This window comes from Carcharhinus amblyrhynchos, chromosome 23, assembly GCF_965287045.1.
Source record: "Carcharhinus amblyrhynchos chromosome 23, sCarAmb.v2.hapA, whole genome shotgun sequence".
Lineage (NCBI taxonomy): Eukaryota > Metazoa > Chordata > Chondrichthyes > Carcharhiniformes > Carcharhinidae > Carcharhinus > Carcharhinus amblyrhynchos.
The window spans coordinates 27889638-27904724 of record NC_137346.1 but is presented as its reverse complement, the minus strand read 5'-3'; the positions used below and the strand labels follow the sequence as shown (position 1 = coordinate 27904724).

Here is a 15087-nt window from a genome sequence, read left to right as displayed (position 1 = left end):
ATTCTATGAGAAGGAGGAAGGTACTATATCAAAGTAGTCGGTATTCATTGGCTATACCAGCGACATAAGTGCATATGTTATAGAAGTTTGATTTACTTGTTTCTCAATTGACAAAGAAGGGAGGCAAAGGCATTGTACTTAATACGTTAAGGAAGCAAAAACAATTAATTGCCAATTACGGACCTTTTGAAGTGAAATCAGTGTAGTGTCATAAATGTGGCAACCAATTTGCTCACAGCAAGCTTCCAGAAAGAGCAATGAAGTTAATGGGCAGAGAATCTGTTTGGGGTGGGGGCATGGATATTAGCCGAGACACCAGAGTGAAGAGAGAACACCCTTCCACCTCTTTGAAATACTTCCATGAGATCTTTGACGTGTGTCAAATGGGGCCTCGGCAAAGCAACACATCCGAGAGCAAAATTTACCGAGAACCATTCGAAGATATATCCCAAGCCTTGATTACAGGGCAGCACAAGGGCGAGAAACAGGGCACATCGGTGAAGAAATTAAATTTTCAAGTTTCTGACAAATTTTCTAATTGAGTGAAAGCTTGTGTGTCAAAAAAAAATAATTGTGGGAACATTTCAAACAGAGGAACATTTGCAATGGAGGCTATTTCCCTTGACTAAACTGCATTGAATCTTAATAACTTACTTTTTCATTATTACTTGTGCTCGTTGGTGTAATGCAACGAAGTAGAGTTGGCCCAATGGACGCTGAACCACATCAGCAAGGAGTTGACAGGAGGCTGTGTTGGGAGGATTGTGAACCGTCGGGTAAGGTTTCGATCGTGCATTTCCTCGGAGGGGCCGGAGCCGCAGGTGAGGAGAAGGTTGGAGTTGAGGAGCGGGAGCGGGACTTTGGCGGGGGGTGGGGGGAAGAGAGGGAGAGAGAGAGAGAGTAAAATGATAGGAGAGAGTGCGGGGGGGAAGCAGTGGAAGCAGCAACTGTCTGTGGGAGATGGAGGGCAGCAGCAGTAGTCTGTGAGCAACAGCCGCTCACTCAGTCTCTGCACACTGCACTGAACTGTAAGCACACTGAGCTGGAGACACAGTGACTCTCAATGCTGCTGCTGCAACAACTACTCCCAAAAATAACATGCTTTTTTAAAATCTATAATTTAGCCTTAAGCTTATATCGAGCCATCCTGTCATGAATTAGGGACAAAGACAGACCCTTTGGCCCTCCTGTGCTGATCACGATGCTTTAACTAAACTATTTTTAAAAAACTCTCCTTACTCGGACTGTATCCCTCTGTTCCCTCCCTTTTCATGTTCCCCCTCTATTCACGTACCCATCCTGATGCGTCTTAAATATTGCTAACGTGCCTTACTTCCGCCCCATCCTCTGGCAACGAATCCCAGGCACCTACCACTCTGTGTGGAAAAACTTGCCTCGCACATCTCCCTTAAACTACCCCCCACCCCCACCCAAGCCTGTGCCCCCCTTGTAACTTATCCCTTGTAATTTTGTAGACCTCTATCAGGTCTTCCCTCAGCCTCCATCTTTCCTGTGAAAACAATCCCAGTTTATTCAACCTCTCATCATAGCTAACATCCTTGAGGTCAGGCCTGGTGAACCTTCTTTACACCCTCTAAAGCTTCTATGTCCTTCTGGTAGTGTGGTGGCCACAGCTGTATGCAATACCCCAACTGCAGCGTAACCAAGGTTTTATATAGCGACAATATAACTTCCCAACTCTTAGACTCAATGCCCCAGCTGATGAAGGCAAGCATGCTGTATGTTTTCTCAATCACCTTGGCCACCTGTGTTGCCACTTTAAGGATACTGTGGTCTGCATGGCCAGATCCTTCTGTATATTAATGTTCCTAAGGATTCTGCCATTTACAGTATAATTCACACCTAAACTTGATCCTCCAAAATGGATCATCTCACATTTGTCCAGATTAAACTCCATTTCTGTGCCCAAGTCTCCAATCTATCTATATCCTATTGTATCCTCAGACAGTTCTTGGCACTATCAACAACTCCATCAATCTCTGTGCCATCTGTAAACTTACTCATCAGAACCCCCAGACTTTCCTCCAGGTCACTTTTATATATATATATATCACAAACAACAGAGGTCCCAGCACTGATCTCTGCGGACACCACTAGCTACAGATCTCAATTCTGAAAAACACACTTCTGCTGCTACTCTTTTTTCTATAACCAAGCCAGTTCTGTATTCATCTAGCCAGCCCACTCTGAAACCCATGTGATTTTAGTTTTTGTATCAGTCTGCCGTGTGGGACCTTGTCAAATGCCTTATTAAAGTCCAAATAAACTACATCCACAGCCCTTCCCTTCAATTATCTTTGTCACCTCTTCAAAAAACTCAATCAAACCATGCAGCCTATCACTAACTAGTCCATTTTCTTCCAAATGTGCATATATCCTGTCCCCCAGTATTTCCTCCAAAAGCTTCACCACCGCTGATGTCAGGCTCACCGGTCTATAATTTCCTGGATTATCCCTGCTTCCTTTCTTAAACAAGGGAGCAACATTGGCTATTCTCCAATCCTCTGGAACCTCACCCATGGTCAAAAAGGATGTGAAGAATAGTGTCACAATTAGGCGTACACTAACACTGCAATGAAGTTACTGTGAAAATCCTCTAGTCGTCACACCCCAGTGCCTGTTTGGGTGCACTGAGGGAGAATTTAGCATGGCCAATGCACCTAACCAGCACATCTTTCAGACAGTGCGAGGAAGCTGGAGCATCTAAGAAAACCCATCCAGACACAGGGAGAACATGCAGACTCCACACAGACGGTGACCCAAGCCGAGACTCGAACCCTAGTTCCTGTTACTGTGAGGTAGCAGTGCTAGCCACCATGCTGCCCACATTTGGCCAGGTCTCCTGTCTCATATGTAGAGTGGTAAACAAAAAATAGGGAAACTGCTCCTTTCTTCTTGTCATAGAGTGAAATAGGGATTTAATTTGTACTAAAAATTTGTTGTAAAACTCCAAGCTGTGTGGTGATTGTGGTAATATCTAGAAAGAGAGAATGCCCTCAATGTAAAGCTAGTGTTGCTTGAAGTGAATTGTTGGAACTTTAAATCACTTCACATGTTAGTAAAATCACCTCACGACAGTGCAGAAAGAGACCATTCAACCCATCAAGCCTGCACCAGACCCTATTCCCGTAACCCCACATATTTACCCTGCTGATCCCCCTGACAGTAAGGCTTAATTTAGCATGGCCAATCAACCTAACCTGCACATCTTTGGACTGTGGGAGGAAACCCATTCAGTTACGGGGAGAACATGCAAACTCCAAACAGACAGCAACCTGAGGCTGGGATCAAACACAGGTCCCTGGCACAGTAAGGCAGAAGTTCTAACCACTGTGCCACCCATAACTATCAGGTCTCAATCGTTCACATGACAAACATTTTGTTTTAAGAAATGTTTACTACTTTTTGACTAACTTGTGAAACAAAGCTTCACCTGTTTACAATGTGCTTCCTTCTTTGGAGTTATAAATCAAGCATTTGATGTCCACTGTTTACATTTGGATTATTGTTGGGCCCAATTACACAAGGCAAAATGACATTACTCTGCAGCATTTAATGAAATGTTAGCCAATTTCCATAAATATGCCATCATTACAAGTATAATAGATTATAGCATGATCAGACATGTAGTGCTGCAATCCCCTCAGTATTCTGACATCTGCACCTTTGTATGTAACACACTCCTATAAAAGAGGGAGATTACAGGCATTAACTCTCTTGCTTGTTGCTATATTGCATCCTGTCATTATTTTTAAATAGAGGTTGTTAGCAGTGCTATTTCAACCCTCTAGTTCCATCTGAGCAGTAATTGAGGATTACAAGATCCACACTGATTTATTCACTCTATCTAAGCACTGAACCAGCTGTAAGTTGCTAGACCAAACTATTAAAAATGCTGTAAAGATAACTATGTATTGGGGTGAGAAAATAGATTGGAATGCGTGAGCGGTTGGCAGAAAAATCATTGATTTCAAACTTGCAGTTTCACATTAAATACAGGTTTGTACCAGCAATAATTGAAATGTATTTTTCTTTATATTATCAGCCTCAGCTCAACAGGGAAGGAGTGTGCAACTGCAAAACTGCTGAATCATTTCATCAAATGAGCAATGAGCAATTCAATCTGCAAGAATATTGACCTTGTCTACCTCCCACTGTGCAATGGAATGTAGACATCTACATTTTCCCCATTACACAATGTTATTAGGATCCCTTTATACGAGTTGCCTTTTTAAGATTAGAATGATCTGACTGTCTTGGATCAGATTTGCACAGCAAGGCTGAAGAAAACCGCAAAAGGAAATGGAAGATGAAATGAACACGATGGGCTCAAAGGGCGAGAGTGAAAGTAGCATTTTGTTATTTTCAGACGAAGAGGATGAGATTGAGCAGTTGCTGCAGGGCACTAGCAGGAAAACAGTGCAAAACGTTACTGAGCAAGTGGACTCGGCCATCTCCATACACAGCTCAGAAGGAGATCATGTTCCTGGTACTGTTCAAAATAAATCTCAGTTGGATGTGTTGAGTTATCAACCTGTGCACCCCACTTCATTTGCTCGTTCTAGCCAGAATGGAAGGAATGCAGTAGAGTTAGCAGAGCAGTAAGTCACTGGGTACTTATAAAAATGCAACTTTTCATTGTTAACTAGTGAGCAATTATGTAATTTTTTTTTATTGTTAATATTTTGTAAGCATACATGGTTAAAGGCCACATGTAATTATAGTTCTTCCCCAATGTTGGTCCAGCTGAAGGATCATAAAGCACAATCCTCCGTCAGATACCATGCCCGAAGAGGACATTGGCAACAATGGAATGTCCATTGGGTTGATCCATGATAATGCTTGGCAAAGTGCTGCAGTGGTTTGCCGTTGCCTTCTGTAGTATGGATGACCATACTCTCCCTCTCTTACTGTCTGCCATCCTGTGCATTGCAAGAATCTGCAGGCTGATAATCAACCTGTTTGACCACACTCTCAGTGGGACTTGAACCCAGAACTTCTGGCGTGGAAATAGGGACACAAAGCGAAGTGCCACAAGACCTCCTTTTGCAAGCACAATATGGAGTTAAACAGACCCCGAACTTATAATGGTGGGTATTGGGGTTGACTATAGAGCTTAAAAATCCAACGAAGTAGACCATTGCAGTATTCAATTAGATCATGGCTAATCAGGACCTCAATTCCTGTTACCTACTCTTGCTTTTCACATACTACAAGTGACTACATTTCAAAAGTACTCAATTGAAAGCACTCAGACAATATGTAAATGGAAATTCTGTTTTCCTACTAAAAAATCTTTTGCTCTCAATCCCAAATATCAATTGACCCCGCATCCACAGCCATTTGCGAGAGTGATTTGTATACATGGATTTCTAAATCCCTTGATCACATGGATTAGGATACCCTATTTCTGTAGGATACACAAAACACACTGTCCTCTCAAAACACCAGACTGGAGTTATGTGGTTGGATTATCAATGTCTGCTTTGATAGTGAGGATTTGAGGCTCTGGGGTCATTGAAAGTTTAAAGGAAAGAAAGCTTTTCATCTTCAAATTTTCTCTCCCATGTCTTGAAGTTATTGCATTTTGTATGTCGGCAATTACCATCATCTGCCTCGGCTTACCATTATTAAATACAGACATGTTTCATAGTTAAGCTTGCTCTATTGTTGGCCTAAATTCCACATACATGAAAATATTCCATTGGGAATCATTGGAGAATGACCAAGGATTGGGTGAGGAATCATGTCCTTTCCTTCCAACTATTACCGATAGCTGGCGAAGATAAACTCAGTCCCACTCAGTTTTGCCTAGTCATTGAAACAATGTAATCTGCTAATTCTTCAGAACTATTAATTGAGGGAACAATAGGTTTCCAGTTATTACAGTTGCTTATTAAATCTGCAAGATATTTGCATTCAACACAAACTAGACTGAGCCAACGACTATCGATTGTGCTTTCATTAGAATGAGAGCAGAATCAAAATTGTGCTCCATCACCTTTTCCCGAAGTTAAAATAATAAAAGTGTCTAATTGGGAGAGAATGGAATCCAGGCTGAATTCATTTCAAATCAGAATAAAAAGGTCTGCATTATTCATTGGAGTTTACAGTATATGAGCACTCAAATTATTCCAGCATATAAAGTGTTTGTTAATGTACTCTAGAGCCCAAGATTATCTCAGTCTTGAGGTGGATTATGGATAATTAGCATTTTAGGACATTTATCTATGTAGTTTTTAAGGGATTTCTTTCAACCTACAAAATTTCTATAGGTGGAGTTGGCTTGCAAAGGGATAACTTGTTCTGTGGTATTTTTTAGCTAATACTTTTCAGTTAGTGCTTAAGTCAGTAGACATTGTCCAAAATCTGGTGGAGGACTGGATGATTGGGGATGTTAATATACTATCCAAAAAGGGGGGACTTGCATATTGCTTCAGTTTTTAAGTCATTGGGAATTGTTACCATTTGTTCTTATTTCTTGTCCTTGTGACAGAATGGTTTCACTCACTCAGCTGAGGTCTGAACTAAACAACTACATCAAAAGAAACAGGGTACTTGATGTGCCAATCCCCTGCACTCATAGTGAAGGGAAGGGCCATAAGGCTAAACCAAGATTCTTGTCTAGCCAAGGTCCAGTTTCAAAATTTAGAAATAACAGTGAGTGTATATTACATGTTCAGTGTGAGGACTTAGTCCATCACAGTGATGTAGTTCTTTGTTCATTGTTTGTTGATTTTATTTCATTCCAGGGATAGCTCAGATTCGCTGGGCAGTTTATTTGAAACACAGCGCCCATCCACACCAGTAAGAAAGTCAAAAAGACAATTACCAACCACATCAGCCATCAGAAATCAAATTGCAGAAGTTACTGAGAGCTCTTCTGATTCAGATGGAGCCCTTGGTCATCCAAATTTCATGCAGGTTTGTGGAGTAAGAAGAAGACGACGACGACGGAAGAGATCCAAAATCAATTCCGTCTACAAGAAAACTGGACGTCCAAAGGGAAGACCTCGATCTTCCCTAACTGCAACAGAGAGATTGAAGCGATTGAGAGATCGAGGTCTGCAGTTTCCATTTGTGCACAAGGAATATGGAAAGAAGCATTTGCCATTCAAAATGATTTTAAAATATGAGGTGAATTGTCCAGAGTATGTTATGTAATAATGGTTGTTGTCATATATCCTATCGAATATTTTCTCCATAAATATTTTTCACACTGTAGATTCACAACAGCTTTCACGACCTTTTATTTGTTTATTTAAACTTTTTATGTTTACTGGGGTACATTTTGTTGTAAAACTCCATTGCAAGCTAATCAGAAGTGTATTATTGGCTTGATTTTTTTTTGCATGAGCAAGTCCTTCGTGATAAAGGGGTTTTCAAAGGTTGCAAGTTAGCTCTGGTGAATGCTTAGAAAAAGAGTGATAAAGTTGACTTTCAATCCCCCTGCACACACTCAAATTGAGCGTGAATGAGATGTTGTTGCCTATCTTTACTGATTGTGGCCTGTGAGTTAGGAATTTCAGGATCTGGTTGCAGACGGAGGAGCTGAGGCCCAGGCCATGGAGTTTGGAGATGAGTCTCATAAGAATAATGGTGTTGAAGGCTGAGTTGTAGACAAAAAATAGGAGTCTGACATAGGCGTCTTTGTTATCCAGCTGCTGCAGGGTTGAGTGCAGGCCAGGGAAATGGCGTCTGCTGTGGACCTGTTATGACGGTAAACGAACTGTAGTGAATCTAGGCAGTGCGGGAGACTGGAATTGATTTGTGCCTTGATTAGCCTTTCGAAGCACTTCGTAATGATGGATGTCAGAGCCACCGGACGATAGTCATTAAGGCACCCTGCTTCACTTTTCTTTGATACTGGGATGATGGTCGTCTTCTTGAAGCAGATAACAACCTCAGATTATTATAAAGGGAGGTTGAAAATGTCTGCAAATACCCCCGCTAGCTAGTCTGCCCAGAGTCTGAGTGCTCGTCCGGGTACCCCATCCAGGCCCATCACTTTCTATGGGTTGACCTTCGAGAAAGCTCTGACATCTGTAAAGATGACTTCAGATATAGTTTCATCCGAGGCTTCCAGGGTGGAGGGTGTGCTCTCGCGGACCTCTTGTTCAAAAGGGTGTAGAATGTATTGAGTTCATCAGGGAGGGAATTACAAATTGATTACAGGGCCATTCATCAAAGATGAGACATATAAGATTATAGTTGCTGATTGATACAACAAGAATTCTATATTGTAATCTTCAGGTGTCAAAATTGTTGAACAAGATATTTGGTAGAAGCATTAACAGAGAAAGAATAAGTTTCCAATCATTCTGTAGGCAGAAGTGGGGACACAGTTAGTAATTTAATTGCATACAATATAGGGATACTTAATGGAGGGAAAGTAATAAAATAGCACCAATCAAAATAAGGTCTGACTTTAGGGAATACCAACATTTCGTAAAGCACTCAATGTTATTTTTGCTGAGGGAGTTGCTAATGAGCTACTTTCTTCAGAGGATAATAGGGGTCAGACAGCCATTGATTGTTTGACACTTTTTACACATTACTACAACAAATTTTCATTTCATCAGCAGGTCCAGTTAATGTCAGCCAAATTAAAGATTAATGTGGCCCTCCTGCTCCTCACCCCTCCCCTGCCCCCCCGCTCCTCTCATCTCCCCTGTCCCCCACCTGCTCATCTCCCCATCCCTCCACTCCTCGCCCTTATCCACCTCACTCTCATCATACATATGTGTGTTTGCCTACATCCAGTCTGCTCACTTACCCCACTCAGGCTTTCCATCTTTCAGTGCACTGATTTCAAAATTCACTGATCTCATTGTTCAGAAATTGCTCCATCATTTTGTGTCACCCTGCCTCCGTAACCCTCCAAAACCTATGTTCTGATTTATCACAGAACTATCAAGGTGCAGAAGGAGGCCATTGGGCCTGTCGTGTCTCCACTGGTTCTCCTAATAAACATTATGATTTCATGCCATCCTCCTGCCTATTTTCAGTACCCACCCCCCTAGTACATTGTTTCTGCTCAAATATCATTTAATGCCGCCATGAATGCCTCGTTTGTGTGTATATGAACTGTCAGTTCAACCTATCTGCCCTAAGCTTTTCACAAGTTCATGCATTCGTACAAAATGCTTTTGTTTATTTATTTTAAAAGAAACAAGCTAAAATAATTATCTGTTCTTTGTTAACTAATGAACAATAAAATTTCACTGGCAATTGTTGATACGTATATGAGTATTATTAAATCACAATGTAATTTCAAAGCATGTAAAATAACAAAGGACTCCTGGTATTTGGAGAATATTTTTGAAAATGTTTTAATGTTGAAATTTTCTTCATTTATAGCAAGCAGTTTTGTGTGGATTATTTACTTACATGAAGGAGTTAAAGTGTCAAAAGGTACTCTCAGAGTCCTTAAGAAAAATAAACATGGGCTGTCCAGAGAGGGACGACCGTCCTGTAAGACCACACAAATACTTGGATGAGAAAAGACCAATTTCACCCATACCAGAAAGCAGGTAGGCCTGTACTTTTAACATGTAAAATCTCACCTACTTTTACTGCTTGTGAGTGTTTATATGCTGTGTTAAGGCTGCCATAATGCCAGCAGATCAGAAGAGGTTCTTTGGCCTGACTTAATTATGTTCAGGTTCTAGTTCAGTTGCTTCTCTGAATGAATTGAGCATACAGGTTGAGTGCTCACCTAAGAACATAAGAAATAGGAGCAGGAGTAGGCCATCTAGCCCTTCGAGCCTGCCCCACCATTTAGTTAGATCATGGCTGATCTGAAGTGGATCAGTTCCACTTACCCGCTTTCTCCCCAGAACCCTTAATTCCCTTATCAATCAGAAAATTCCCTTATCAATCAGAAGGAAAGCAGAGAGTTCAGAATGTATGTTACAGTCAGAGCTAGAGTGTTGAGAAAGATCAATTTAATGCAAGGTAGGTCCATTCAAAAGTCTGATGGTAGCAGGAAAGAAGCTGTTCTTGAGTCAGTTGGTACATGACCTCAGACTTTTGTATCCTTTTCCCTGTCAGACTTGTGGGATTTTCCCAACACTCTCTGTTCCTATTTTCACCCAAATCCACAGTCAGTTTGGGTCTCAGATGAAAGCTTCTTGCTCCCGGTTGCTTTGGTTTGGGTGGTTCTGTTTGCCCTCGTGGTGAAGCAGAAATTTTCCACCCCTCCGTGAGTTTGACCTTGCAGTGACTCATTCGACCGTACAAACAGCACGCCTTGCGCGGAGATCACTGTGTAGAACATAAGAAGTAGGAGCAGGAGTAGGCCATCTAGCCCTTCGAGCCTGCCCCGCCATTCAATAAGATCATGGCTGATCTGAAGTGGCTCAGTTCCACTTTCCCGCTTTCTCCCCATAACCCTTAATTCCCTTGCCTACCAAAAACCTATCTACCCGTGACTTCAATATATTTAGCGAGGTAGCCTCCACCACTTCAACGGGCAGAGAATTCCAGAGATTCATCACCCTATGAGTGAAGAAGTTCCTCCTCAACTCCGTTCTAAACTGCCCCTCCCCTTATCTTGAGGCTGTGCCCTCTAGTCCTGCTGTCCTTTCTGAGCAGGAAGAATCTCTCCTGGTGAAGGAGCAGCGCTGCAAAAGCTCTTGATTCCAAATAAACCTGTTGGACTTTAACTTGGAGTTGTGAGACTTCTTACTGTGCTTACCACAGTCTAATGCTGGCACTTCCACATTATAGAAAAAAGAATTGCGTCCCTTTTCAGGTTATCAAGCCCGGTTTACTTGGAGAGAATACAGAATTATGCCACTGCCCCAGTTTGTCTCAAGATTTTCATTTCAAGCTAACTTTTTAAAGTAATATGCTGTTGTTCCTGCCTGTCAAATAAGTAGCAGTGCTTAAAATTAAAGGGACATTTTTAAGTTATTCTGTCATTTAATGTATTTTCATATAAACAAATTTGTCAGTAATTTTTGTAATGTTATAGTGATGAAACCTGCATTGAAGACTGTGACAATGAAGACACGTTTGATGTGAAAATTGTGGTAACTGAATTTTTTATATTGGAAACATAGTCTTTATAGTATTATGTTTAATAGTGAATGGTAGGTACTTTGTATTTCTAAATTAAATAGAGAAATAACAGAGCCTAATCTGAAAAGGCACCTGCTAGATTTATGAATGAAGTACATTGGTTCACAAGTGTGCTTGTATGTAATTTGGTTTATTGCCCACCTTCCAAAGAACACTCAAATTTACTGAAGAACATTTATTTAAATGATTACCTCAAGATGGAAGGTATCAAACAGATACACTTGTGTATTGGCATTTGTAAACCTCCAAGAGTGAATATTTCAGAAAATATACTCTGTGAATGTTCTACACGATTATCCTTGCACTTTGGCCCAAAACAAGCCAGCTAAAACCATTTTGTTTTTGAAGAACTGTCCTGCATTTAATCTTTGGACTTGTCAACATTTTTTTTGCTTCACTCTATTCCTTTCGATGTTGATTTTTGATTAAACACTTCCATCAGTTTATTCCAAACTCTGCTGCTCACTTCCTGTTCACCCATCAACCCTTTCCTCACTGACCAGCACTGGCTCTCATTCCATTAACTCATAAGACTTTAAAAATTCTCATCCTTGTCTTTAAATCTTGCCATGGCATTACCTCTAGCCAGCTTTGTGACAATTTTCCATTTCATACTGAGTGACAGGGAGCAAATGGCAGAGAACAGTAAAATGAATTGATATTGAAATGCCTTTGATTTGGAAGTCTGTTCTAACACTAAATACTGGAGCAGTGAAAATTACCTAGTGTGAAAAAATAGCACCGCAAATCATATTTTCAAGGCAAAGTCCACCTGGTCATAAAGCTGTCTGGACTGGATATGTCTTGAATTCTACATCTTGCCACAGTTTTTCTTCCCGTACTCTGGTTGGCTTACTAGCATATTTATTTATACTGCTGTGTACAGTGTATATGGAGCTCATTCTTGACCAAAGAGTCTCAAGGGGTGTATAATTATTTCCAAGTCTTCCCTGGGAGTGTGCAAGAGGCTGCCTCACACAAAGCTTCCTAAATCATTGCCTTAAACCAGAACCAAAATTATATTTCTCAAAACTTGAGCAATAAGAAATTCCTGACAGATTATCATCTACAGAATATACCAATCAATAGATGCATAACTGAGCTTACAACTAAAATTTAACCAAAGATTTATTTTGCCCAATTGAATGAAAAGTTTATAATTCTTATTCAAAATGTTGGATCAGATTTTACTGCACTTTTTCATTGGCAGCCTATCACAGATTCCAAAATTCTACTCGAGAATTTTGAATTAGAGAAACTTTGGATTTCATTTCACGGAATATTCAGAAGATGCTAACATTTAATATTGGATAAATAAAAATCATTGAAATGTACCTATAACATACACATAACTTTGTGGTAATTTTTGGTGCATTGAGATTTGATTATCATGAAGCTTTGAAATGGATTCAAATCTCCTTAGCTTGTTCTGATTCCTGATCCACTGCTATGATATTGTTGTCAATCCTATACCATCCTCGATCTGCCTTTTGCCTGACCAACAGCTCGCGGCTAATGTTTATAAACAGTATTGAAGCCATATAGGTAAACAGCTATTTTGTTCATAAATGTTTGTTTTATTTGTAGGATAACAGCTGTTTTGTTATGGAAAATAAGTTTGAGAAAAAGAAAAAACGCCTGCGGAAAAAGAACTCTAGTCGCACATATAAAGGCAAGGGTATAACTAGTGCCAAAAAGAACTCCAGTCACAAAGATAAAGGCAAGCGTATAACTAATGCTAAAACTATAGACAATGTGAAAAATAAACGAGGAACAATTCAACTGGAAGACCCAGGCAATGCAAAATCTTCTGCTATTTAAACATTTCGAGCACAAAACTAGATGCATTGTGGCAGAACAACTGTCAGAACAGGTTACACCAGAGACCCCACTGGTTAAATCAGCAAGTCGACAAAGTACTTGTGAGCCATCCAATGAACTAGAAAATGAGAGAACAAAGGCTTCCTTTTTACTGAAGAATCCCAAGACCAGTAAACATTCAAAAAGAATAGGACAGAATGGAGAAGGTATATCACCACAGGAAGAAAAGAATTCAAAACAGAATGATAAATGGATCAATGTACTAAGTCCTTTTGTAACAGTATCTCTGCAAGAAGTGTTTCCTCGGAGCAAGATGACCCAATGGAACCGGTTAACAATGATATAAACTCGTTGTCAATATTGAAAAAGAAAATGAATAAATGCTTATGGGAATGATTATTTAATTGGCTAACCATCATAAGCTATTATTTAAGAATGAACAGATTATCTGCAGCACTGAAGAATTTAATGAATGTATGTCATGAAGGCACTGGTTAGTGATGGCTTTTCATTGCAGTGTGCACATGCTCATAATTGAGATCAATAGCATCTAATAGGCTAGACTGTCAGGAAAAAGTACTTTTGCATTCATCTCGAGGACATGCTATTGTTGGGAACATAGTGATAAGCATGTTGTGCAACTAAAGTATAAAAGTACCATGCTGTAGGAGGGACCTGGTACAAGATTAAGAATATTCTTGTACTCGATGTAACAAATACTCAATGTTCGGCGCAGATTAGTGGTTTGACAGCGAGATAGCACCCAAAGCTACATCCTAAAAATCTCTCAAAGAGTAAACATGAAATATTTATGATGGCGATCTACTGATCATGGCATTTAATTATTTAGCATTGACCTTTATTTAGTATTTGAACACCAATCATTTCAAACAGATTTATTTTGGAAGAAATTGAATTGAAAACTGGCATTGAAAATGAGAGATTGGATTAGAGTTGGTGCAGTTTTTTGCTGGCATTGTGATGGACAGTGATAGAATAGCAGAATTTTTGTTACTGACACACAGCATTTGAACTTGAGTGGCGCTGATTTTTATTCTTTTTAAAGTTATGAAGAAGCACCACGATTAGTCTGACGATTAATAGATTTGTGATTAATTTGAACTTGGAGGTTTTTATCTGGTTTTTGGTGTTAGCATCATAAATATATTTTAGTTGAGGCCATTCTTTTCTACTGGAGATATAATTTATTGAATGGTTTTGAAGATTGGAGTGGAAATACTTCAATTCTGAAAACTCCACCTGAATATTTTTCTTATTTTAGCTTACTTTTCAATACAGGACAAAACTCAACATTTTAGCTTGGGTTTGTTCTGTTTACAATATGCCACATCTATTGCAGTGTCAGAATGTTATTAAGATGTCACATGTCTCAATGCAAAATGTCACAATTGACAGTTACTACATGTTTTCTTTTTGCTGACACCAATAAAGCCTTTTTTTGTTAGGAAAATAAATCTCCTGATTCAGTTTTTGTCCTTTGGATTAGCTATTTTGCTTTCTGTTTATACCGATTTATGTAATGTGCTTATTTAATTTGCACATTAAGGTTGTGAATTTGCCGGTGATTCCATGGGTAAGCACAGTAAGAAGTCTCACAACACCAGGTTAAAAGTCAACGTGTTTATTTGGTAGCAAAGGCCACTAGCTTTTGGAGCGCTGCCCCTTCATCAGGTGAGTGGGCGTTCTATTCAGAAACAAGGTGTATAAAGACACAAAAACTCAATTTACAAAATAATGCGAGTCTTTACAGGTAATCAAGTCTTGAAGGTACAGACAATGTGAGTGGAGAGAGCTTTAAGCACAGGTTAAAGAGATGTGTATTGTCTCCAGACAGGACAGTTTGTGAGATTTTGCAAGCCCAGGCAAGTCGTGGGGGTTACAGATAGTGTGACATGAACCCAAGATCCCGGTTGAGGCCATCCTCATGTGTGCAGAACTTAGCTATCAGTCTCTGCTCAGCGACTCTGCGCAATCGTGTGTCGTGAAGGCCACCTAGGGGCATTCCATGGGTTACCACACACCCATACATAAAGCTTTCAGGTGCTGAAATACGTGTAAAACATGAGAAATTAATAGAATAAGAAAAGATCATTTGCTCCATCAAATCTGTTCTTTTCCATAAATCACATACAATCTGCT

The 15087-nt window shown here is 40.0% G+C and overlaps 1 protein-coding gene across 1 annotated transcript; it reads left to right on the top strand.

The window, feature by feature from the left end:
• The first annotated feature begins 660 nt into the window (after positions 1-660).
• On the top strand, positions 661-14392 carry LOC145357527 (TATA box-binding protein-associated factor RNA polymerase I subunit D-like). Its single transcript, XM_080210960.1, has 6 exons — positions 661-821; positions 4067-4622; positions 6774-7158; positions 9382-9554; positions 11000-11057; positions 12694-14392. The coding sequence occupies exons 2-6, from the start codon at positions 4324-4326 to the stop codon at positions 12925-12927; spliced, it is 1149 nt and encodes a 382-aa protein (XP_080067086.1). The 5' UTR covers positions 661-821; positions 4067-4323; the 3' UTR covers positions 12928-14392.
• Positions 14393-15087: the final 695 nt, after the last annotated feature.